The sequence below is a fragment of the Gobius niger genome (genome assembly GCF_951799975.1).
Source record: "Gobius niger genome assembly, chromosome: 12".
Taxonomy (NCBI): domain Eukaryota; kingdom Metazoa; phylum Chordata; class Actinopteri; order Gobiiformes; family Gobiidae; genus Gobius; species Gobius niger.
The window spans coordinates 15,192,536-15,218,636 of NC_136863.1; the positions used below are offsets into that span (position 1 = coordinate 15,192,536).

A 26,101-nucleotide genomic window follows, 5' to 3' on the forward strand; every position below is an offset into this window, starting at 1 on the left:
GCGGTTGACACAAACAGGTGAGTGCTGTTTTTTTCAAAAACAAAAATCATGCTGCTGGACAAGTGTTAAGACATTTTTGTTGTAGATATACGACAGACAGACTCTTCAATTGCACTGAAAACTTGCACAGGTAAGCTCCAGCTCAGAAATATTTTACATCAGTATAATACACAGATGTAATTGTTAGGTTTTTTTTAAATATATATATATAGTACATGTTTTCTTTTGATAAGCATAATCTATTTCATGTCTGCTATGACTTGTCACTATGCAATGCTGATCTGAATATATAACAGGTTGAAAGAGGCTTGGATTTGTTGGGACGAATGTGGTAATATTGTAGTATGAAGGAGCTTGCTGTTGTTTGTAAAGCTAGAATAAAAAGTAGTATAAAGTAATACAAATATATTATGAAATCTAAATAGAATCATACGGCTACATACAGTATGTTATGTCCACTGTACACACTATAACTAAATGAGACGCTTTGTAAATGTATTTTTGGACTGTTAGGTGAGAGAAAAAGGAGGCAGTCCAGGATCACATTCAGCCCCTTGCAGCTGCAGCACCTGGAGAGGGTTTTCCAGCAGACGCACTATCCAGATGTGGACAGCAGAGAGCGGCTCGCCTCGCGCCTGCAGCTCACAGAGGCACGGATACAGGTAATGTTACTACACCTCTATTTTACAGTGAAAGAGCTCATGTGTCTTTCTTGGTTTGTTTGTTTGTTTACTTTCTCCTCTAAAAAAATCACCTTAATTTATAAAAACTGACCAAACAAATGATCAACACTTGATTGATTATTGATTATTTAAAAATAGCCTAAACAAACCATTTCAGATGCCTCACAAAACTCTAAAAAGTGCAGCTGATAATTATCTCCAAATAAAACTGTATTTATTTTTTAAATGTTTATTATCATACAGTTTAATTTAATTTAATGCAGTAAAATACTTTTTTTTAAAAATTATTTTCTACATTTTGTTTTTGCAATGATTGCAGATTTGGTTCCAGAACCGCAGAGCCAAGTGGAGAAAAGTGGAAACTCTAAAAGATATAGAACATTTGACCCGTCAGTCGACCTTAGTGACCCCTCATCTGTTTTATTATGAGGTAGGAAATATGTTTCAAAGTAAAAAGTGACCGTGATCAGATTATCAGCTTTAATAGATGGTAATGTGCTGATCAGTCGCTGTGTTTGCTCTCACAGAAGCAGCACGCTCACACAGTGGACTGGCTGTCGTGTCATCTACCTGAACATATTGGGACTGCACCCCTCCTCCAGAATGGGACCTCTCTTTTTCCAAACACCAACATCCATTTCCTCCATCTCAGACGGCAATGTTTAGACCCTGCAGAAAGAAAGATCACATGTTTTTAGTACAATTTTTTCACAAGGTTTTCTATGAGAGGTTGGTGTCTATAATATATTTTTATAGTTATTATTATTAATGATTGTGTAGATTTATTGTATTTTTTATTAAACTGTCATTGTTTTAATTGCATTTCAATTAAAAACTTGCTCAAATATGTATTCAAATTACATTGTATGTGTATTAATAACCGAAATGCACCGGATAAGGGTGATCTAATGCCCCTGTTCATTTGTCCCAGTGGTACTTGTTGAATTAATTGGTTAATTTCTCTGTGTGGTGACGCATTGCCTTTTCTATTTGCAAAAGGTCCGAGTCAGGATGTCTCATTTTCTTGTAAAAGTTAGATATGATGAGTGCAATAAAACGCTTATCAGCTTGACTCTTTGACAACCTGTACTTATCTAAATTTGCACTTGTAATTCGAGGTTGTTCACAGGTCAGTCCCAGACAATGAATAGGTTGACTGCAATGATCAAAGACGCCGTAACAGCAGCCACAGGATGAAGGTGCATTATTGTTTGTTTTACAAGATAAAAAGAAAATCATTTGTGTCTGTTTCAAAAGAACAAAATATCTAAACACACATTATAATGTAAGACGTATCGCGTTGCTGATTGTTTTATTCCTGAGAAGTTTTACACATGGAATTTAACCACTAAAGGAAAAGATAACTTCACACAATCATTGCTATCTCCATAACTGACAGTGATTAATTAAAGCAAAGAAAATAGTTGAACTTTTAACCTCTTCTAAATTGGTCTCACAATGACAATAATGTAGTGTGTTTGAAATTATTTTATACAATACACACAGGTACAAAAAAAACTGGACACTTTAGATCATTATGTATAACTCAAAAGTAGATAGAATAGTAGCCTACAGATAACAGAGGCAAAGTGTCTGACGACTAATCAATTGTCATCATAAAAGAAACGCTCAATGGATTAATGGAAGTTAGGTGAGCCTGAAGTCCCAGCATTATGGCAGATGTGGCGATAAAAGTTGTTAAAGAGTCACCCTTCTCTAACCCTGACCTGAAATGCCCTTATTTTTCTTCAATCTTATCCGAACAGAGAGCTGTTCTGGCCCCAAGTGTTGAGGTCAATAAACTGACTCAAAAAATAATAATAAAATACTCACGCACACTAAACACTTACATTTGTTGATAGCGTTGAAGCATGTCGTTTTCTGCAACAGTGTTGTGTGTGGCCCTTCTTTTACGTTGCAAAAGCACGTGGAAGTAGTTTGGGGGGAAATAAAATACTGACTAGATCCATAAATTCAACGCAGCATTCAAGCGCATGGCAGATTGGCCCACTCGGTATGCGGTGTTGCTGCTATGCCTTGAAGAAGCCAACAGGTGGCGCCACCGTATGCATGATTTAGCAGAAATGATGCTGAGTTTTTTTTTCTTGCTGATACAGTATAGAGTCCTACGGCGCTGACCTATTTTTGTCGCAAAGGTTTGTTGTCTCCCGTCTGACTGTGGGGGCCTGGAGTGGGAACCCGCTTCTAATGAGGAATCGCAATTGTGCACGCGCTGAGTGTCTGTCAGCGCAGGGGGCGGACATACCGAGCATCCCGCAGCCTCCGCCCGCCCGTGCGCCTCAGCAGTGAGAGGGCGATAGGCAGCCGGGGAGCCTCGCACTGACCGGGGACCGCCACAACACGAGAGGGGCGATGGCCGCGGATGGAGGATGCGGGGAAACAGTGGATCAGTATCGAGCCGAAGTGGAGCGCCTCACGCAGGAACTGGCCGAGGCGAACCGGGAGAAGATCCGGGCGGCGGAGTGCGGACTGGTCGTGCTGGAGGAGAACCAGGCTCTGAAGCTGAAGTACGCGGACCTAGAAAGCGACCAAGAGACTCTGAGGAAGGAGTTGGAGCAGTTACAGGAGGTGAGCGCGGAGACACTTGTTCTGGGGGGAGACTGTGGCGTGGCTAAAGCACTGCAGTGAGTGCGGGATGAGCTGCATAGCCCCAAAGTGGCCCAGCATCCACCAGACATACACAGCCCATAGTCATTTTCTATCCAGCTGGTGTGTTTATACTTCTAGTGCTGTGGTGCAAGCCAAAGAGAACAGTCCAAGGCATTGCAGAAGTTGCTTGATAATAGACCATTTCTATTGGGGGGGATTAAAGAGTTAAAGGCTATTCAGTTCTGGCATTGGTGGTAAAACTAATTTCTTCATAACTAATTAATTACCATTTTGAATTATATATAAATCAAATTGTATTAATCATAAAGGCTTGACTAAATATGCAGTATCGTATCAGCAATATATAGTGATACAAAGTCGTGGACCCTGTATCGAGATAGGATCGTGCAGTTGTTGCAGTACCCAGCCCTAAATGCATATCACATTTTCCACTGCCCACACTGTTATCACACACAAACCATCCAAAACATAATCTGGTGTATGTGTGTTTGTAGACCAGAGACATGTATTTTAGAAATGCCACTTGATCCATGCTGAATAATGAATGCTGCATGCTACAGTATTCCATCATTAGTGCATACATGGACACATAGGTGGCTGCTGACAGGGCGCAGGACTCAAGGTCGTTTTTGGAGTTGCTTAAAACCAAAGGGCACATGAAGGGAACAGCTGAAGGGTGCATTTTTACTACAATAAGTCACAGGGGACTGAGGGGACGGTGTTGCCAATTCACCCAATCTTTATACTCTCTTTAAAGTATGCCTCATCCAAACTTAAAAACTGGGTAATGTATTATGAACCAGTACAATTCAGAGTCGTCCGGCACAATGTGAAGAAGAAATGCAGAGATAAATAGATTCAGAGTTAAGTTGGGCATCAGTAAATCACATTCTTTTTATGATTTGGTAATCCTAACAAGTGATTGCTATTGAATCAAAATTACAATTTCAATCGGTGCAATGAAGCAATTCATAAAGACAACAATTATTGAGGTAACATCATACTACAAGTCCAAGCAACAAAATATCATTATCTTCTCTTATGTCTTCTCTCTTATGTACCCGATGTTCAAAATCCTCTTTCAAGAAACAAAAAGTTTATTTTAAAATATTAAATCTCATGTGTTATACTCAAGAATCCGAAAATGAAAATATATACAAAATAACAATCAAACTTTTCTTTAGCCTTGTTGAATGCTCAGTGTTTGTGTAAAAAGATGTTAAATTGTAAATAACAATTGACTGTGTAATTGCTACCGGAACAACTGGAATTCTTATACGCAGCTGACCCCATATTGCTAAATACTAAATAAATCATGACCACTTGCTGCTTAAGGGCAGCACTAGACTTTTTCACGTGTCCCTTAAGTGTATGACAGAATACATGAGCACTTTGCAGAGTCATTATATATTTGCACAAGTTTCCAGCCGTGAAGCAATGTCGGCCCGATGTCTCACACTTCATTGATTGTTCAGTGAGATGTGATACTGTGGATGGTGAGGGAATAACCACAGCAAAAAATGGTTTAGCAATTTGCTGTATAATACCCACTGAATTTAAACAATGTTGTGTTGAGCTGATATTTGTCCACACTTTACCATCATGTGGTATTTTCTCATATTTGTCATTAGATTGTTTTTTATCATCTTCCGGTCTGTTTTGATGTTTGCTGAATAAGCTATATCTTGAAACATGATTACACCAGCAGACACCTCCGAGTCAGCCTCACACTTCCATGAATATATAAACCTAACATGCAGTCCCCTCGCACCTCAATGGTTCTGCAGAGGAATAAAAGTGGAAATTGAAATTGCTTTGGGGACTGACTGGTAACATGCGACACACGCAGCCTGCTACCTAAACAATATATTGTTTTTGTTCATAAATCTTATTGTCACATTTATATGTTCATGATTCTTAGACAGAAGCAGATTTGTCTTTCTGTAACTATTTGTTTTATTCTGACTCTCACTATGTGGAATATGCTATGAAAGGAGTTGTTTTGCTACACATGATGTGTACATTGTTTGTACTCAGCTGCTTAGTGACCGACTGTCATACCTGTTCTGTTCTGTCTCATCCTCTATTATGAAGTAAATCATAATAGAGGATGAGACAGAACAGAACAGCTACACTTTTATATGTTTGGCTGTAGGATAATGCTACCTTCAAACCATTCATATTGTCTCAATGGAATGAAGACAGTGGACAAATGTACACCATGTTTTGCTGATGCATTACATTATGCCAATCATATCTATGTGTTGGGACTATGTCTCCGAGCTGGCCTGGTGTCGCCTCGGGGTCCCCCCAGAACAGCTGGAGGAGGTGTGTGTGGATCGGGAAGTTTGGGCATCTCTGCTGAGACTGCTGCCCCCGCGACCCGGCCCCGGATAAAGCGGAAGAAAAATGGATGGATGGATATCTATGTGTACTTATTGCATGGAGACCTCAGCCGACTTTCTTTGTGACATCTGTTATCTCCCTCATTCCACTCCTACTCTATCGCCCCTATTATGTTTTCTTTTCTGCAATTTTGCTTCCAGCCCAGGCACTCTTTCTCAACCCTTTCTTTGCTCTGTATGTCCTGGGACGGCTGCCTAAGCACAGCTACAAACATTACTGCCCCGTGGTCTTGGCTTGTTAGCGCTGTCTCTGGGCAGACCATCCTCATTTACTCCGTGGCTTATGGTGGGGATGCAGCAGCTGTAGTGAGGAGGAATGGACACTATGTTCTTATGCTCATATGTTTAAAGTATGTGTTTTTTTGTATAGATTATACTTCATATTATAACATTCATATTGTAGCTGACCATTATTGAGGCAAAACCGTTACACATTCTCTTGTTTCAACTCTTCCACTTTTCCAAGCTAGAGATTGATCTTAGACATAAGAGCTAAAACAGACTTTTTCAATGGTTGTAATGAGCAAAATTAACAAACTATTTGTTTAATTAATTGTCATGTCAATGTCAATGTCAACTTTATCAAGCACATTTGAAAAAGCTACGTCTGCCCAAAGTGCTGTACAACAAGACAATTACAAGATATACAAACATAAAACAATGTGTCATGTGCAAAACCCATACCAATAGATTATAATAAAAACAAATTGAATGTTAAGTTAAATAAAAATGTAAACACAAACACAATATTGGTCAGGCAAAGACAGTTCCACTAAATGGTACAGTCCTGTACGAATCGGTGAGACATGATGTGTCAAGCGAATCATATACAAAAATGAACCATCTCAACCTTTATGCTTCTAGTCCCAAAATAAACATTGATTGATTACTTTTATCATCATTCCATGTTACCCCAGTGCACGTCATGTGACCTCACCATCAGCTGCACCAGTTGTATAGGTGTAAAGCAGTTCTTTGGCATCACCTTCTTCAGAAAATTAATGACTACAGTGTCCAGTGAAGGACATGTTTAAAGTCACGTCTGGTTTACAGCCTTGGTGGATGTCTCCTCCTATCAATGCTACAGAAGGTTCAGTGTGTTGTGCCTGGCCTTTCTTATGTTAACTTCATTTGGACGCTTAAATTTAGTCTAATCCTACAGAAGATGTCAATTTGCACCCGCTGATTGTTTATGTAGCATGTTTTAACCCAGGTGCAGTCGACCTTTGGGGGCCTAAGTGATGGCGGCTGCGGTTGTAAATCTATCTAAAAGAAAGGATTCATTACATTTTTCCCTCTGCGCCTTTTTTTTTTTGTGTCTCTTTGCATCAGCGAAGTGCACAGGAGGCCAGTAAATGTGCTCAAATGGACTCGATCGATACTGTGGTACCCTAGACCTGCAGCCCACCATCCCCCAACTCCTCCAGGGGCTCTGTTTACAGTATCTATGACCTGTTTTATGTTGATAGATTCTATATAATTTCATGCAGACCATTACACAGGTTTTACCATAATAGACATTAGTCAGAAGTAAATTACACTAATAATTTATATCCTATTAATGTCCATTGTAAAGTTATTTTGAAATCAGTGGGGAAAAAAGTAATTGCAATATTTATATCTTTTCCGATCTTCCATCTGAGATTTTTTGCTAACACAGCCCAAAATGGTAGCTGGAAAATGTACATTGTTCCTCCTTCCTTCCATCTATTTCCATTTTGGCTTCGTTTCGGTCATGAAAACAATGCAAAAATTGTGCTTAAAAAAATAAATCAATCAGAATGTATTTGAAGAATTTGTATTTGTTTTGGTGCTATTATGTCTGGACACGCTGCTGGTGATCTGGCTTGATGTTTGGCAGGACTGACCTCTGACACTTGCAACAGGCGACAGAAGCTGTTGAGCATACAGATGAGCCTGCCTGTCTTTGTGCTTGGAAATGAGCAGTGCATGTTTTGCCAATCCGCTACAAAAGGCTACTTGCTTCAGTCACTCGTTGCCATCCTGTACTATAGTTTTCTTTCTTCATGCGGATGTTGTACGTGATGGCAGTGAGCGAGTGCGTGACTGTCCATCCTCTGGGGCTCTTGTTGTTTCAGGGTTTTATGGCTGTTGACTAATGGTCTCTGTCCATATAACAACAAGAAAGGGTGGGTGTGTCCTACCGGCATCACACACCCCAGAGATCTAGTATTGTTCTTTTTTTTTTTATATACATGTGCTGTAATTCCATTTGACCCATTTTTTTTCTTTGTTCTGCACGTGAGAAGCAGAGAGACCAAGGTATTCATTAAAAGCTGGCCTTTGCTGCAGTGAGATACAGTAGACGGTAAGAAGCAATAGGACTCCCCTGGCCGCGGGCTCGAGTATTGATTAGTCATCTGCTTTAGCTGTGTGTGCTGCAAAGTCTGAAAGCCAAGCAAAACGCAACTCAAACCCCCTTCCATAGAAACTTTAGCATTAGTACGTCTCAAAGTAGGGAAAAGGTAGTGTTCACACCGGGTCACAAATTTAAAGATTGGCCATAGATGAGTTTCATTGTTGTTCTTTTTGTGCGTCATATTGAAAAAAACATGGATGTTCGTAGGCTATATACTGTCGCTATAGCGCTATAGTCTCATGTCCTTCCTCTCATACAGTCCGCTAAACACACACAGTGACTCGCGTACCCAAACAAGCTCTACTATGTGTGCACTGCTCAGATCAGGGTCAGCAGATCCGTCTCTGCCATTTGACCTGTTGTTAGATAGGTTTAGACGTGCACTAAATCAAACTCTAGTTAACCCATTTAATTAGCCCCATGTTTTGCTGCTGAGGAACCACATTAAATTAGGTCAGGATATGAGGTCTATATAACGTCAGTCTTTATACAGGCTTTCTACTTTTGGACAGTTAAGCATGCTTTATAGTTAAAATGCGGGGTTACTACCCCAATCTCTGTCCAATACAAAGCAGAAATATACAGTATATAAGTCATTGATAGCTATTCGAAAAACCATGAAGAGAAGACAATTTGAACTCTAAAATGATCAGGAAAAAAATATATAAGGAGCACTTTGTGGACAAGGAGGGCAGCAGTTGATTCACTGTTTGTGCAGGATAACTCTGCATAAAGCTGTGTCTAGTAGGGCTAGGGGTGGGAACCTTCAGGTACCTCACGATATGTAATACATGGCTTATGATAACGATAATCTCGCGATACCCCGATACTGCGATAATCGACATATTGCGCAAAAATAACCTACGATACATCACTTTTTTTTATGCATGGTACTTTTAGCCTTTATTTCAACATATTTTTTTTCTGTGTGTTTAAATGATCCCTAACTTATGCACTGAAAATGTATGACTTCATTTACATTTAAATATATAAGAAACCACTGTCCTATTCCAAAAGGAATAAATCAACCGCAAATTAATCTTATTTATAATTACAAAAGTATTAAAAGTAAATGTATTTGTGTAACAGTGTTTGGTCCAAGTGCTTAAAACTGTAGTGCTGCCCTCTGCTGTTCTAACTGAATCATTGATCATTATTGCCCTCTATTGACTGAAAACATTAATATGTAAGAACATCTCTCATTAATATGCATCACGTCATCAAAAGCATCGATATCAGGATAAAAAGTAATCGGTATTGTATCATCCCGCAAAACATCACGATATATCGGGAAATCGATAGGGCTGCACAATATATAGCAAAAAACAAATGTATCGCGATATTAGCTAATATGATATATCCGTATTGCAAGAAGCCACAATATATCGCAAGATCACTAAAGTCTTTATCTGACGGAGATCGGCAATTTTTTTGCAAACTCAGCCAAAAACAAACGTTGGTCAGTTTTCAGTTAAATATGTCCTAATTTAGTTACATTTTAGTCTTGTTTTGGTCCTGATGTAGTGTCTTGTTTTGACACAATTTGCTGAGAAACTAGTTACTTACGATTTGTGTTTAATAGAATGAAACATTGAAATGGTTTAGTGAAATATCGCAATAATATCGTTATCGCGATATTGCACAGCCGTATCGCACATCGCAAGTTACTTCAACATCGTTCAGCCAGTGTATCTAACTAGCTGAATTATGAGGTAGCTCTTCACCATGTTCCCGTTTTGAAGGTACAGCCGAAGCCCATCCTTGCTACGGTTTGTTATGAATTATTTATCTGTCCATTTTGAATTACAGAACTATCTCCTACAGAGATGTCTATGGCTCTCGTTCCTCAGTATCTGTGTAAGATAATATTGTGAAGAAGACGCATCCTGACCAGCCATCTCTTTGGGTCATCTCACAAAAGAAAATCCACTCAGCGCGCCCATCTAATCATGTGAATCTGCCCTCTGTCTGTCAGCCTGTCTGCTCGTGGTGCCTCTCTTCCCGTCGCAGTATCCACTCTCATAACTTAAGACGCTTTTTGGATCTTACTCATCAGGAAATCTCTGTTTAATGCAGTTTCCATGGAAAGAGTCTCGGAGTAATGGGGTAAAGGTCAGAGTGATGAGGCGCTGTAGGAGGAGGAGACAGCCCCGGTCGATCCACACTTCCTGCATTAGCTGTGGTCGTTCCTCTTCACCCGGGGCACAATCCTGATCACGAAAAGACTCAAGTCAATAGGCACTTGATTTGTGCAGTTAATTTTGTGGTCATTTACAGTTAATGCTAAGATCAACTGATTTATGCTTGCATTGGTTATCGTTTGATCAATTCATATTTCAGGGGATAATCTGTTTCTCAATTGTTTTATTTTATGAATTGTTTGTTGTAGTTTGGGTTGCCTGACACATGCAACCAAGCCATGATAAAAAATTTTAAAAAAAGAGAAAAGAGACTGGCATTCTCACATTGTTTTCATTTTTTTCTGTGCAGGATTTCCCTTTTCTACACAGAGGAATGGCAGCAGCAGTCTATTTGAATACCAGTGCAGAACACGTTAGACTGAAAGCCTGTAGCTGTGTGTATTTTTGAAGCCATGTATTATTTGTTCGCTGGACATATTCAAAGGGCAAACCATGTGTTTTGATGCTATGGGGCATTAGCAACAAAGAGAGGACTCTGTCACAACTGCCTTCTTTGTGTGCTTCTCTTCCTTATTTTACACTCCTACGCGCAACATATATACTTCCATGTTGCATCAGCCTGACTGTGTAGATTATGCAGTTTTACTTTTGAAGTATGTGAACTCTGAGAAAGCTGACTTCTCTTTGATGAATACTGTTTAAAAAGTGCACAGGTGAGAATGATATCCAGAGCTATTTGAGGCTTTTTCCGAGACACTATTCAAATGTTTCATAATTGCTAGATCTAATTCTTTAAATGTTAATGGCTGCTCCATAGCATTACACGAATCCCCACATTTGATAATCCCATTGTTTCACTGCTATCTTGCCAGGATGAATGAGAGGGTGTTTGTGGCTAGAAATTGGCAAACAATGGATGGAAATTAGAAACCATGGCATTCGTCTCATGTGTGTTTGTTAACATGCAATGTCCCAACCAAATAATCACGATCAAGCGTGAGAAGAGAGTGAGTGTGTCAAAAAAGGGCATCTGGTGTTCAACTTAGAAAACAAACAATGTTTTGTGGCAAAGAAAGAAGTGGGAAGAAAATATTAGTGTTTTTTTGGTAATGGACAAAGCAACAAAATGAGGCTGAACAAAAGTACATTAGCAGATTTAAAAATGCCGTCTTATTCCTATTCAATATCCATTCGTAAGGCTCAGACTGAGTTCTAGTGATTCTGGGAAATAATCCAGGTTCTTTCTTTTCATGAGCCAAATTAAATCACTCTTATCAAGACATGTCTATTTAACTGAGGAGGCCTTTCCTCTGGCAGACCTTCAGACTGTGTGCGCGTATACACTGTGTTGGCTACAAAGTGGCAGATGTGACAGTATTGTGCATTGGCTCTAACTGGCATGGATAATCACTATGAAGCACAAATAGGGCATTTCCGTGATCCCGTATTATGGATGCTGTCCTGGAGTGTCGGCATAATAGCATGTTATTACCACGGGAAAGGGCTTTTCTTGGATGAATAGCATTTGAGGAGCACAGAGCCTGGCAATCTATTTTAGTTTAGTGTTGTGCTGTCATCCTATAAAGCAATAATTTCACACAAGAGCAGTGGTGATTCATCAATGGGAGTTGTTGTTGTTGTTCTTGTTGCAAAAGGGAAATTAAAATGGTGCATGGCTAAGCGATAAGCTTAGAATAATAATTTTTAAGCCTCCCTTTGGCTTCTGGCTGAAGTGTAAGTTGAATACATCTTGCTTTACATTCTTTGTTTTTGACTGACCTCTATGAACTGCTGCCGTCCTTCTCCTCACAGAAAAATGAGCATTAAAGCTGACAGATCTCTCGACTTGGCATATTCAGCAGTGGCCGAGAGGCACATAAGGACATTTCTCTGTCCTTGTACAGAGATACTGTGTCAGGGCATTACTTCTCATAAACAGCCGATAATCTCACATAGGCAGCATGTTGTCTCATTTACATCCTAATAGGGCTTTTCAGCATAATGCGCAATTAAATCATATTGGGCTTTCTTTTCACAATTCCTTTCCTTACAGGTTGGTTCATCCTAGTTTTTTTTTTTTATCTAATGAAACACAACATTCTAATCCGAAACAAACTCTTTGACTTCGTCCTTTGGATTGACATTTCTGCTTCTGTTGTTGGTGATTATCGAACAAAAAGGATTTCTGGACCTGATTTGAGCCTGCCGTGTGCACCACTGCCCCGTCTGGTCTCTGTCCATGGTACTTAAGTTCACTGTGAGTAAGCCATCTGGACAGGTCACATTTTTGAGCCTGTGGAAACATGTCATAGCTCCAGCCTTCCACTTATAGATTAGACAGTCTATCAAATAAGAGTGTGGCATTAAGAATGTGACATGATGTTTTTGTGATTAACATTGAGGCCGCTCAAAATGTAGCTCTGACTTTTGCCGTAATGGCCACGCATGAACGATATCAAATTCCATGCGGTGAATGTCCGTATTCTTGCTGTTTATGTAAATGCTGCTTAGATTCCTTGGTTGTTGAATGATTGCAGGTTTATTGATTTGTTTTAGTTTTATTATAGGTTTTACACTAATCTTTTTGATTTGATTCTGGGTGCAAATTGATTTTGATTGAATCTATATTTATCTAAATGTTAAGCCATATTACAAAACTCAAGAGCAACTCAACTGATGATGTAAAACTCACAGGGTTTCCGTGTTAAAAAGTAATTCAATGAATTCGGCCAAAATCACGGCCTTAAATGATTCCATTAGATTCAAACTGGCATTAAATCTTAATTTCTTGGGAAAGTATGACCCTGTTGAAGAATTTTTAATGTATAAGTTCATTGAAAATACCAAAACATATCCAGCTGCAGTTTTGGCTGAAATTTACCATATGTTTTGCTAAAAAGTTGTTTATTATGCTGATTTTTGTCAGTGTTTGTAGCATTAAAATGTAGTATTTGGTCATTAAAAAGTATTGAATTTGACCTTGCTTCTGCCATGATTGGAGGGTCTTTCATCTCCCCCTGCCTCTGGCTAGAAAACCATAATTGCATCTTCGCTGCCTCCGGGTCGCAGTCACCAATGCACACTAATGGAATCACGAAGAAGAAGCTAACAGGCTAACGGGCAAAGCTAACTGGGGGCTAGCTCCATTTAAACAGTATTTACAGCCAAGTTTGAGTGAAAAAAATGATCTCTATAGTGTAATTGGATGTACAATATTCCTCTCTTATGGCCTCTAGGGGCATGAGTTCAGGTGTCAGGTGTCAGGTGTGAGGAGCGCTGAATGCAAACACCTGTAATGAAATGTATGCTCCTTATTTTAATCTAGCGACTTTATTGGGTGAAATGTTCAACAGTGTGGCTTTTAGTGATCACACGTTACATTGGATTCTATGGAAGTGTGTCCACCATAAAATGCAGACATAAAGCTTAATTACAGTTTAAAGGCTGCGGTTTAGTTGGCAGTTAAAATAAGCAAGTCCTCCTGTGCTGTGTAGACTACCCCAGTGCCTCGGGACGTCCCATGACTCCTCATTAGTGCCCCAGTGGGCTCCACCCATGTACAATAGTGCACAGGCGAGTTTGTTTTTTTGTCCACCTACCCCTCTCTCTCTCTCTCTCTCTCTCTCTCTCTCTCTCTCTCTCTCTCTCTCTCTCTCTCTCTCGGCCCCAGGGGTGAATATCTGCAGCGAGGACGCCTTTGTATCCGCCGCGCTGAGCCCCAAGGTTGAATGAATTATGGAGTTTTCCGAACTAAGAGTTGCGCTGGCGGCCAATCACCTCCTCTAAATGAACTGCATCCCAGGAAACATGATCAATATTTCATGCCACATTAATTATTGCCTCAGTTTGTCACATGGCTTCTGATAAATGTCCTATAAAATGTCATGTATGCCCATAATCATAAGTAACAGTGAGGCTGCGTAATATGAGAAAAACAAGGCATTATTGATATTATTGTGATATTTTAAGTCATTTCTACACCGTCAAGAACATAAATAGGGCTGGAACTTTTTTTGAGTAATTTTGATGGATCAATTCATATATTCACACAGTTTAGCGTACATAAATATTATTCATTTTATTTTAAAAGATCATTCTACAGAATAAATCAAACTTCTATTGTCTTTGAAGTGTTTAAAATGATTACACAGGCCTCACATCTCCACTTAAAGCAGTACCAAGTAACTTGTTTACCGTAATAAATCCTTCCCGTAGTCCCTCTGGGGGTAATACAAGTGTTGATGGGATGATTGGGGGGTCTTTCATCTCCCCCTGGTGTCTCTGGCCAGAAAACCACACTTGCAGCTTTCCCTGCTCCAAACCAGAGGCGCAATACACACTAATGGAATCACGAAGAAGAAGAATTTGCCGATATATTGTATAGCCCACTACATACATTAGAAGCAGTCACAGAAGGAGCGTTTACGTGTAAATGCAAGACTTCAGCCGTCGCCTTTGCACTTCACCGTGTGACTGTGGATGGCAGATGGAGCAGGAGAAAGCTGGAGCGATTTGTGTTAAGACCATCTGCCCCTTCATTGGCATCCAACAAATACAGGTTAGGGGGATGCAATGTTTCTGACTCACTGCATCCAAACACAAGCTCTTTGGATCTGAGCATCTATTCTGGTAGACGGGGCAGCAGTATCCTTCACGTCACCAGTAAGGAATGGAGTAAGGCGGCCAAGCGAGTGTTTTGGCTTGTGTTTGTGAGTGGGTTAGTGAGAGATAGAAAACTGTCTTTTCATAAAATGCACTGTATAAAATGATGGTCATTATTGTAGGGATTATACAGGACACTCTTTGAGATTTTGTCCTGGTTCAAGTGTGGTTTAAACATTATTTTCATACTGGTCTAATCCAGAGTCAGTCCTTGTTTTGACCCATTTAGTCCTTGCCACTGGTTTGGCTCAGCTTCTGGTTTTGCATTCACTGTAAATATACTAGTGAAAATATTTGCTCTTTTTCAGATATTCTCTGGTAGATTAGGCTCTTTGGCACCTAAAGGTTGCAGACTTCTGCTGGAGGCCTGCTGGACATCTTCAGCTCTAGTCCAGTTGAAGTTATAATTCTGCAACATGGAAATTCAGCCTCAAACGTCATTATATTGTGTACAGTCATAGAGGGATGATATATTTGTATTCATTTTACTGTCATTATTTGAATAAATGACCATGTTCATTGTCCATGCCAGATGACTGTGTTAGAGCCTGGATATACAAAGAGCCTCTCGAGACATTGGCAGCAGGAACAGTTGCTTGTTGCCCACACACTGTCTCCCATAAATCACCGCGTTTATTCTGGAGGCCCTCCCTTTTAATCACTTACCACAATCAAACTGCGCCTCCGGAGAGTGGGAGGGTAATGGGGCCAGTGCAGCACAAGATGAGCTCGAAAAGTGGACGAACAAAGACACAGGAGAACTCCGGAGGGAAATGTAAATCAGTCGCAGTCACACAACAGTTGATGCTAGTTTTCACGCTTCAGTGGTTTATTGTTATTGCCGCGCTTATTGAAGTTGATAGAGTCGGTCTCTATTCATATGCTAAGAGCTGCATGTCTGTAATTGAGCTGAACACAAAAGGTCTCGCAAAATAAATATGTACAACGAGCATAATCTGTTACAAGATTGTTTGAATATAGATTTTAACATTCATTGTTATTGATAATGTCTTTGTGTGATGATTGGTGGTCATTCATTTTAACCCAATTTGTTATGAATTGTCTTATACAGTCTCCATTAAAGGCCCTATACCTGATTTTTGTTTACAAACGAAGAAAGAGGGAGCAAGTAATGATTGTTAGTTTTGATCCAAACCTATCCATAACTAACGCATTTCACAACAACAAAACTAGTCATGAAGTTAATACAAATGCTTAATAAATGCACAGTAATTGTCTGAGTTTCCAATATACTAGAAGAAAAAATGTGTTCCTATGAACAGTATCAATATGCCCACACACACACTCACAAAATATACAAATAAATAAAAAAGGACCCAGCTCTTAGTTTCTTAGACTGTACCTTAGCACGGTAGATTGTAGAGTCCAGCAGCAGCACTTAAACACATCTGAAGCCGATAAATGATTCATGTCTAAAAGGAAAATGTTATCATCATGAGATTGAACTGCTAAATTATTAATATATGCCATGTACCGTTATGAAGCCCGGTCAGACATGTTGGGATATATCGATCATGTCTCTAGGTTCTATTGCTTTATGGTCACTGTAAACCATTTCGTGTTGACAGTAAAGACCCATTATCTCAGATAATGACCAAGACCATTAGTGTTTTATTCTGCTGATCAGCTAAACAGTTGTTTGTGACTTTGTAACACTGTGCTACTATGGTGCAGTAGACCATAATGGCACAGTGTTACAAAGTCACAAACAACTATTTTAACATTTACAATGATTTACATATTATGTTATTTAAAATATTGGCATGAACGTTTGTATTGGACAGTGTTATTCTGTACATTTTGTATTTTTGTTTAATTATTTTTCAATCCGAGCTGTGGCCTCATTATCATGACAAGTCAGCTCTGTGAAAACCTGTGTCAGGAAATGGGAACAACGTTTCTATTGATCACCCTGAAACCTCACCCTACTTAGGTATCCTTATGGGACGGTCGTTGCACCTGCTGGCACTGCCAATGTTCCACTTGCAATCACTGATACACTCACGAGTGCAAACTTTGATGTGGAAGTGGTGTTTCTCTTCTTTAACTTCAACACTGTTGCCGGTGTCTCTGCAGGCGTTTGGACAGGCGTACTCAAACCAGCGTAAGGTGGCAGAGGATGGAGAGACGAATGAAGAGACGCTGCTGCTGGAGTCAGCGTCTAAAGAGGCCTACTACATGGGCCGCCTGCTGGAGCTGCAGACAGAGGTGACGCTGAGCCGCTCTGTGGCCTCCAACGCCCAGGCCGAGGCAGAGCGGCTCAACGCAATACTGCAGGAGCTACGAGAGGTGAGCTTCCGAAACTCTCAAAGGACTTTAACAGTGGAGAGTACATGCAAATATACATAGAAACTGACAATTATCTGTATGAGCCCTGATTTTTAAAAGCATTTGCTGTCATGGAAAGCTTATGTTAGACAGAAAGCTTAGTTGATCCTATTACTGTTATTAAATTGCAGGATTTTTTTTAGTTGTACTTCAATTAAACTCAGCCTTTGAGCTATTGTTTACTACCACAGTTGATTGATACAGCACAAGTCATGGTGACTGACACATATAGGTCATGTGCAGAACATGAGTGTTGGTAGGTGTGAAAGGGTGCTATAGTTCATGCATGTGTGCCCCTGTGCGGCAGCATCAGAGTTCATGCCGGGGTCAGACTCTGTGGCCACGACCCCATTGTAGAGGCCAAATCCAGGGCTAAACTCAGGGCTGACAGAAATGTCCTGAGCTCGGCACATGTGGAGGAGCAGAGGGAGCTGTCAATGTTACTAAATACTACATGCATAAAATGCACCATAAACCTAGTCATTAATAACCGGGATTGGGCAAGCTTAACGACAAAAAACAAACAAAAACAAAACATTGTTAACTATTCAATCACTAATCTGCAGAGGTTTACTAGGACATGACTACTTCTCTGGGGTGCAATGGATGACTTACCAAAGCAATAAAATAAATGCTACCCATCAACAAATATTTACAGTTTACAGTCTTTGATAACACAAGCACTGACTCATTTTCTGCCAACTGTTACAAGATCAGCACAATAAATAGAAATTGATTGAACTGAGATTGAATGTAACAACTGTGTGTTTGCAGATTAAATAATAGAAAAAAATGAATAAGAATGTTTACTGTGAACAAAAGGCAGCCCAAAGCTCTTGCTAACAAAAATAATATATAAATAAATACATACAAAAAACATTAAATATGACACTAAGAGCTTTAATCCCAGGAGCTGCGGGTGCTGCCCTCTGATGGGCTTTGTGCCAGTCTTGAGTAATGTGCTCCATCACATACTGTACACTTACACAGCCTGACTGTTCACTAAAGCTCTCTGTGCACTTACAATATAATAACCAAGCTTGCACCAAGACAATTAATATTGTTCATTAACGTAAGTATTCCTGCCGCTGCCTTCTAAAACATGAGGACCGGCTGACACTGCATTATCAAAATAGAAAGCGTGTTTACAGTCTTTCTGAAAAAGTTCTGTCCATGTTATTCTTCTAATAAAAAGAAATGGACACTACTGAGTGAGAATACTTGTGTGTGCACCACCTTGTCCTGACACTCTCTGTGGGTCAGCACTTCTGCCATATGTAGAGATGCGGGGATGCGGCAGGCAGTGCTGCAGTAAAGCTAACTCACAGGTGCACATATTGTTCTGTTCGGTTCAAATTGAGACTTATAGTGTAGAATAAAATAAAAACACTTTGACATAAGGGCACAGGACAGGAATGTGTGTGCTGACAAAAACAGGAATGTACACATAGTCCAGTACATATTTTTGAGAGTTTTAGTGTCAGAGACAGAAAGTAGAATTTCTATTTTCAAAAAGGTGCTGACCAAATCTCGTGGGAATAAAGGAGTAGTGCAAAGACATGCATTCTATGGACCCATTTTTAGAGAAAACCTAGAATTAATAAAGTAGTTGCTACAGTGCACCATTGATTTTGCTGAGTGTGTGCCAGCTATAAGGATTAATGACTTTGGTTCTTTCATTGACACTTCCCCTGACCCTCATGTGAACCGTTTCAATTATTCTGGGCACAGAATAACTGAGTTATTCATCAAATTTATGAATAACAGAGTTATTCATCAATTTTAATTTTATTTGTTTTGAGTTGCTATTGAGTATGTTATGGGTTGAAAATGTACTGAATACTCTCTATCACAGGGCAGTGAGATGCTGGAGATACAGAGAGGCCGAATGAGAGAAGAAATCAAAGAGTACAAGTTCAGAGAGACACGGCTGCTGCAGGACTACACGGAGCTGGAGGAGGAGAACATCACTCTGCAGAAACTGGTGTCAACGCTCAAACAGAACCAGGTGTGTGCCCACAATATGGTTTTGAAGAGGTCAAGCACTTCTGGTCCTTTGGTGGCTTGTTTATCCCATTATTACTGAAGAGGCATTTACCCATTACATGCCCATTTATTATATATTATTTATTTCAATCAAATAAATTAACAAAACCCATACTCAGTTACATTTTTAAAATACTTCCTGGCAAAACTTCATTAGTAGGAGTACTGCTTGGATATTAAGGCTTTTTAATCATTCCTACAATTTTGTGAGCCTCCGTTTTTTGCTTTTCACCTACTTCCTGAGAGTGTTCCCTCGAAAGATCATGTTTGTCCAGAGATCCTGGAGTGCGTTGTTCCTTGGTTATATTCCAGCTTTTGTAAACAAATCTGTGCCCTGAATTAATAACATGACTTAACTCCAATGGCATTTTGCTATTACACATATTCTGTTTTTTAGGTGGAATATGAAGGGTTAAAGCATGAAATCAAAGTTCTGGAGGAGGAGACTGTTCTTCTGAACAGCCAGCTGGAAGATGCCCTGCGCCTGAAGGACATCTCCCAGAGTCAGTTGGACGAGGCCCTGGACGCCTTAAAGAATGAGCGAGAGCAGAAGAACAACCTGCGCAAAGAGCTGTCCCACCACCTCAGCCTGAGTGACAGTGTGTATGGAGCAGGGGCCCACCTGGCCCTCACTGTCACTGGTGTGGAGGGCCTCAAGTTCAGTGAAGAAACCAACAGCACCATCAGTGCAGCCCCCAGCACCAATGGAAACAATGAGGACAGCAACAGGCGTAACGGGCACCTCCACACAGGCTCAGGGCTGTCAAAGATCAATGGAGAGTATCGTTCGGGACGAAAGGGAGACAGCCTCCATCCTGTCCCAGATCTATTCAGTGAGCTCAACTTGTCCGAGATACAGAAGCTCAAACAGCAGCTGCTGCAGGTGAGTTTGAGGTTCTCACTAATTAAATCCCAGACAAATAAAAATCAGACTTAAAACGTCAAATATTAATTCAAGACAGAAAAGAGAACCATTTAGACGTAGGATGCATATCTTAAAATAAGTGAGAATGCATTTGCTTTAAATAATATATATTGTGGGTTTGCTGTTTTGTATAGAACAAGACAAACTCATTTTAACATTGCTATTTTACTCAGTATAGTAAAACTAACCTAACTAACTAACAATGCTGGTTTAGAACAGCTTTCTACTTCACAAATCTAATAAAGCAATTGCAGTGTTCTTTTTTTTTTGCCTGAGCTGTGCTCGACTGGGGAAAAGATAATTAGATTAGTGGCCCCTTTTATTACCCGAGAGCCATACAGTAAGCAGAATTACTCAATAAACAATTTTCTCTTCAGATTCCATTAGTCTTGAAACATGTTAGCAGCACCACTTTTAGCACTGTTCATGTTTAAGTGGGGCTTATTTGTCACAAAGAAAACTAAAACGTGATGTTTTAGAGTGTAGTCATACACATTTATATAAAACATACAGTATAGAATATATAGAAGTGGTTGTACATTTTTCAAAGATCAGTTGTGCTGGTTCTTAATGGTTGTGTATTTTCCAGGTGGAGCGTGAGAAAGCCTCTCTGCTAAGGACACTTCAGGAGTCCCAGGTGCAGCTGCAGCACACCCAGGGCGTCCTGAGTGAGCAGAATGAGAGGGTGAACCGCCTCACAGAGCATGTCAATGCCATGAAGCAGCTCAACGGAGACAAAGAGCTGGCTGACCCTCAGGAGAGTGAGAAACCTGATGGGGGTCTGGCGTCTCCACCAGCCAATGGTGTTGATGGTCTGGAGATCCTGGAGTGTAAGTATAAAGTGGCTGTGACTGAGGTGATCGACCTGAAGGCTGAGCTCAAGGTGCTCAAGGAGAAGTACAATCAGGCAGTGGAGGGCCAGGGGGAGAGCCACTCTGATGACAGGGTGCTGGTACTGTCTGAACAGGTATGTCACAGCTGGACGACTCATCATCTGTTGTACTGTGACGGGGCAGTCTAACACATGTGTACCTTCCAGGTCACTAACTTGGAGCGTAGTTGTCGCGACGCCAAAGAGCGAGTCACAACACTAGAAGCAGAGCTACGAGCTGTTTCAGCAGCCACAACAGAGAGCCAGAGCATGCTAAATACAGCACAGGACGAGTTAGTGACGTTTAGTGAGGAGCTGGCTCAGCTCTACCACCATGTGTGTCTATGCAACAACGAGACGCCAAACCGCGTCATGCTGGACTACTACAGGCAGAGCCGCGTGACCCGCAGCGGCAGTCTCAAAGGCTCAGACGATCCTCGAGCATTACTATCCCCTCGCCTGGCTCGGCGCCTGGCTGCCATCGCTGCAGCCTGCTCCTCCGATCCCCCACGCAGCCCCATGGACTCCCCTTCTAAAGACACCAGCCACAGCGAGTCCACCTCTGGGATAGACTCTCCAGCGTACCACGGCAGCCCCACCCGCACAGCCAGCAGTCTGTCTTCATGTTCGTCCCCAGCGCCCTCAGAGGCAGGAGACCTGCGCAAAGAACCCATGAATATTTACAACCTAAATGCCATCATCAGAGACCAGATCAAACACCTCCAGAGGGCTGTGGACCGCTCCCTGCAGCTGTCCCGCCAGAGGGCTGCTGCCAGGGAGCTGGCCCCTATTCTTGACAAGGACAAAGAGTCCTGCATGGAGGAGATACTCAAGTTGAAGTCTCTGCTGAGCACCAAGAGAGAGCAGATTGCAACACTAAGGCTAGTGCTCAAGGCTAATAAACAGGTAAAGTAGGACTTATACTTTTACAAATATGATTCTTCTTACAGGGAAAATGCAGTGACATGTGAATGATATAATGATCTGTGTTTCAGACTGCAGAGGGTGCTCTGGCAAATTTGAAAAGCAAATATGAGAATGAAAAGACAATAGTGACAGAGACCATGATGAAGCTGAGGAATGAGTTGAAGGCTTTGAAAGAAGACGCTGCAACATTCTCCTCTCTTAGAGCTATGTTTGCTACGAGGTAACACAATAGATACAGACACATGTACATTTAGACACATATTATGTCCATGCTTCGCGCTGAATTTGATGTGTTTTGTTTTATAGATGTGATGAGTATGTCATTCAGTTGGATGAGATGCAGAGGCAGCTCGCAGCAGCTGAAGATGAGAAAAAGACATTGAACTCTCTCCTGCGAATGGCCATCCAACAGAAACTGGCTCTGACGCAACGTTTGGAAGATCTAGAGTTTGACCATGAGCAGACCTATCGAGGCCGTGGGGCTAAAGTGCCCAAGATTAGAAGCAGCCCACCTAAAGTAAGTGGCAGAGCTGCCCGCACAGCACCATCCAGTCCCACTCGATTCCACAGTCTGTCTGTTCTCAGTACCCTCAACCTGCCTACCTCTTTAGAGCCATCCTGCACAGCTGTGCCGGCATGGACCCCAAACCCTCTGTATCAGACCTCAGGTTCAGGTCACGCGCTCAAACCAGGACACTTGACTTTATGTGCTGACATAGAGCCTGTAGTGATAAACCCAGATTGGCTCTCAGTGGAAATTAGACGTCAGGTTTCCGTAAAACAGGGTGTAGGGCAGCGGTCCCCATCACCAAGATGTAGCCCTTGTAACTCCACCTCTGTGTCTCCCCGCCTTCCCCGCAAGAGGTGAATAATGGGCAATGTTGCTAGTGAGAACTACCTCCTTGCTCCAGTGAAATGTGGGATACGAGGAGGGTGAGGGTTAGTTTGAACATGAAGCAGGTACTTCTCAATAATTGATGAGCTGAATCTGAGAAATGAGAGCTGAAGTGAGAAAGAATAGAAATTGAATGTGCAGTTTTCCACATATGAACTCAGATTTGATCTTGGTGGTATGCCTCCTAGTTGCTGACATACTAATGTCTGTCTTTCTCTTTTCTAATGGCATGCAAAAAACATTATAACTTTTTCACAATACAAACATGGATTTATTTATACAAAAGCAATATTTTATTACCAATCTTGCATAATACGATGCAGTACATATGTTGGTAAATGCTTATGTAAACAAAGATTTTACTATCCATATACACACTAGAAACCTGTACGCATCCTCTCTTTAACTCACATTTCCACTATGAAGTGGTGAAACTTTACAAAAAAGACCAGTCCTGAAAATGACCACCAGATGGCACACTTGATTATTTAAACATTTTATCTATACCCTGTTGAATGCTTTTTCTGTAGCTTATTTTGTAACAATAAATAATAATAGTAAACCTTATTTTTAGATACTATATCATGATAATGAATTATTAATTTTTTAAATGGTAAGAGTAGATTTGCTCTCATGTTGGGAGTAAAAAGTGTAGATGAAGATGCAGATTTTAATTATCTTTTGCTAACATGCACCCTGTATATTGTGTTGTAAAAACAATACAGCATTGTAATGGTGACCTTGCCTTTGTGTCAGTGTGTGTCTGTTGCTTTGTGTTGTCTTTGTGCTGACTCTTATGTTGATTGTCTCACTGTGAACCTGTGAGAGGCTGTTTTACAGCTGTTTACTTGCACAATGCACACACAAACTTCCCCATAACCATCCAAAGGTTACTTGAACATCAGATCAGTGCTTCTCAAATGGTGGTACTTGGAAGATCAGCAGCCCATATATTTTATAAGGTGGTACCAGAGAAGACTATGAAAAACATGGACGTAGCATCACTACTAGCAGCGGGATGCCCAATAGGAAATTTACCCCTCTTTAAGTCATGTTTACCTCCACATGTTTGTCTTAACATGTGCAACACGTGGAGGTAAGAACATTATTGTTCACTCAATATGGATCCTGTAGTGTGTGTCTGCATATGGCTGACTCTAAATATAGAAGCTGGCTCCAAAAATCCAGCTAAATGAATAAGCTTTTGTTAGCCTTCACTGAACAGGTGAAGGTGTGAGAAGCCACCTTCACTTAGTCCATTGCAATTCTACAGTCTATGGATGGTACTTGGAGTGAAGAGTTTAAAAACCACTGGTCTAGATGAGGTGACATGTGCCACAGTGTGTAGCTCCAGATCTGCTCAGTTTGTCTCTCACACGGTTCCTGTTGTGCTCTTGTGTTTTGTGGACCCCCTGTGTAACCCTGAGTGTCACCACTGTATATCTGTCTAATTTATCAGTTTTTTGTAGATTGTCAGCAGCCTGCTGCCTCAGTATCGCCACTCTCCCAACCACTAAGGCGAGGGAGGCCCTCTCTTGGTCGCAGGTAACCAGATGAAGCCTGCTGGTAGCTGTAGTGGCACTCTATCTTGAGATGAATCACTAACTTGCAGTGACTTGTTTAATCAGTAGTAACACCTCACAAATATTGTGGTGCATGCATGTTTTCTCACAGTCTGCAACTCTGCACTAACAATAGTTAGTTATAATTATAGTGATGCAAAAATCTTTTTGACTGACTTTGCATGCACAGCTTTGCATGGTGCCTTAGTTAGCCAAATCATAGTTTTTAGACATCCATTGTCTAAAATGGCTTATCTATGAATTTCTGCCATGGTGTAGGTTCTGCCTCAAGTGGACTGTAGAGCTGGTCCAGTAAGGATATCAATGAATAAATACATTGGTGTATAAAAGGCACTCATAGCACCGCACGTCTTTGTGATTCATCCTCTCAACAGTAACGCATTGCTGTTGTTGAGCTGCACATTCAGTCACTGTATAGACTGGAGGGCTCAAGGACACACATGCACGAGGGGGCCTGAATTAAACTTGCTATTTCTTCCGATTAGTTGTCAACCAGCTCTTCCTCCTACACTACTGCCTTCTGTTTTGTTGATTGATTGAGGCTTACGAGGCTGTCGCTCCAGAGGTTTTTTTTTCCTTTTTTTTCCTTTTTTTTCTCTTCTGTTCTGTTGCGGGTCCATATTATCAGCACACGAGTCATCTCTTAGTTTGAGTTACTTTGACAACCACCGGCTAACTCTTCACTTGTGTTTGTTGTTTCAGTCGTAGATCTGCAGCAGTTGCCCCGGAGCAGCTCATAGTCTGGTCCAGCAGCAGCGGCGCCCTCTCCACGTGTGACCCTCGTAACTGCCTGTCCCATCAGCTCCACCAGCCGCCCGGGACCTGAGCCTCAGAGACACACTTAGAACCACTGCCCCGCTGCTGTGGACCGGACACCCTGCCCCTTACCAGTGACCGATGCAGGACTATTTCACCTGGGGTCTTCTGAAGGAACAGTGCAAATGCCTGTGACAATTACTTTAATGTATTTATTTGGTTGATTTTTTTTATATATAAATAATTTGAATGTTTTGGTGGTTACTTGAGATCATAAAGAAAGACGTGAAAAATCACTGAATCAACAATACATAAACAATAGTGTTGATGGTTTTTCTTTGATGCAAGAGTTGGATAAAGAGCGATGAAAGTCTGTCTACATAAATATTACAGCCATAGCATTATCCTCTGGTGATGTGGGTTAACTGTACTGCATCAAATTAAGGAACGTTAGCACTTTGACAAAAGGTGGATGTTTTATTACTATTTTATGACATTACAGCATGTTGCATTTTGCATATTTTCTACTTTGTATTAGTGAAATGTATGTTTTTTTTTATAATTTATTATCATAACTCTTTTTTGAGTTCGCTGGATTTTGCCTTTTGATTTGCACAGGTTTAAAGTGGCCAAGTAAATAGATCTTTGAGAGTATGCTGCTCTTGTGTGAACTGCAGATCATGATCTTTCATCTTGTTTTCACAGACAGTCATTCCCAATACCCTTTGACTCAATTTCTCTATTAAACACATGTATAAGTGGACTTTTCTTTTCAGAACAGAATGCAATAGTTCCAAGCACAATACATATTTTAATGACAGCAATATATCATGCCAGTATCCAGTTA

General features: G+C 40.8%; 1 protein-coding gene across 2 annotated transcripts; it reads left to right on the forward strand.

The window, feature by feature from the left end:
• The first annotated feature begins 2,788 nt into the window (after positions 1–2,788).
• On the forward strand, positions 2,789–25,340 carry bicd1a (bicaudal D homolog 1a). 2 transcript variants are annotated; one of them, XM_079568274.1, is made up of 10 exons: positions 2,789–3,272; positions 17,000–17,212; positions 19,107–19,259; positions 19,695–20,180; positions 20,812–21,189; positions 21,262–21,999; positions 22,089–22,240; positions 22,327–22,537; positions 24,385–24,460; positions 25,201–25,338. In XM_079568274.1, exons 1-9 carry the CDS (start codon positions 3,057–3,059, stop codon positions 24,430–24,432), a joined length of 2,595 nt encoding a protein of 864 aa, XP_079424400.1. In that variant the 5' UTR covers positions 2,789–3,056; the 3' UTR covers positions 24,433–24,460; positions 25,201–25,338. The 2 variants fall into 2 exon arrangements, with proteins under 2 accessions (XP_079424400.1, XP_079424401.1); XM_079568275.1 differs by lacking the exon at positions 24,385–24,460 and having other exon boundaries at positions 25,201–25,340.
• The last annotated feature ends 761 nt before the right edge of the window (positions 25,341–26,101 follow it).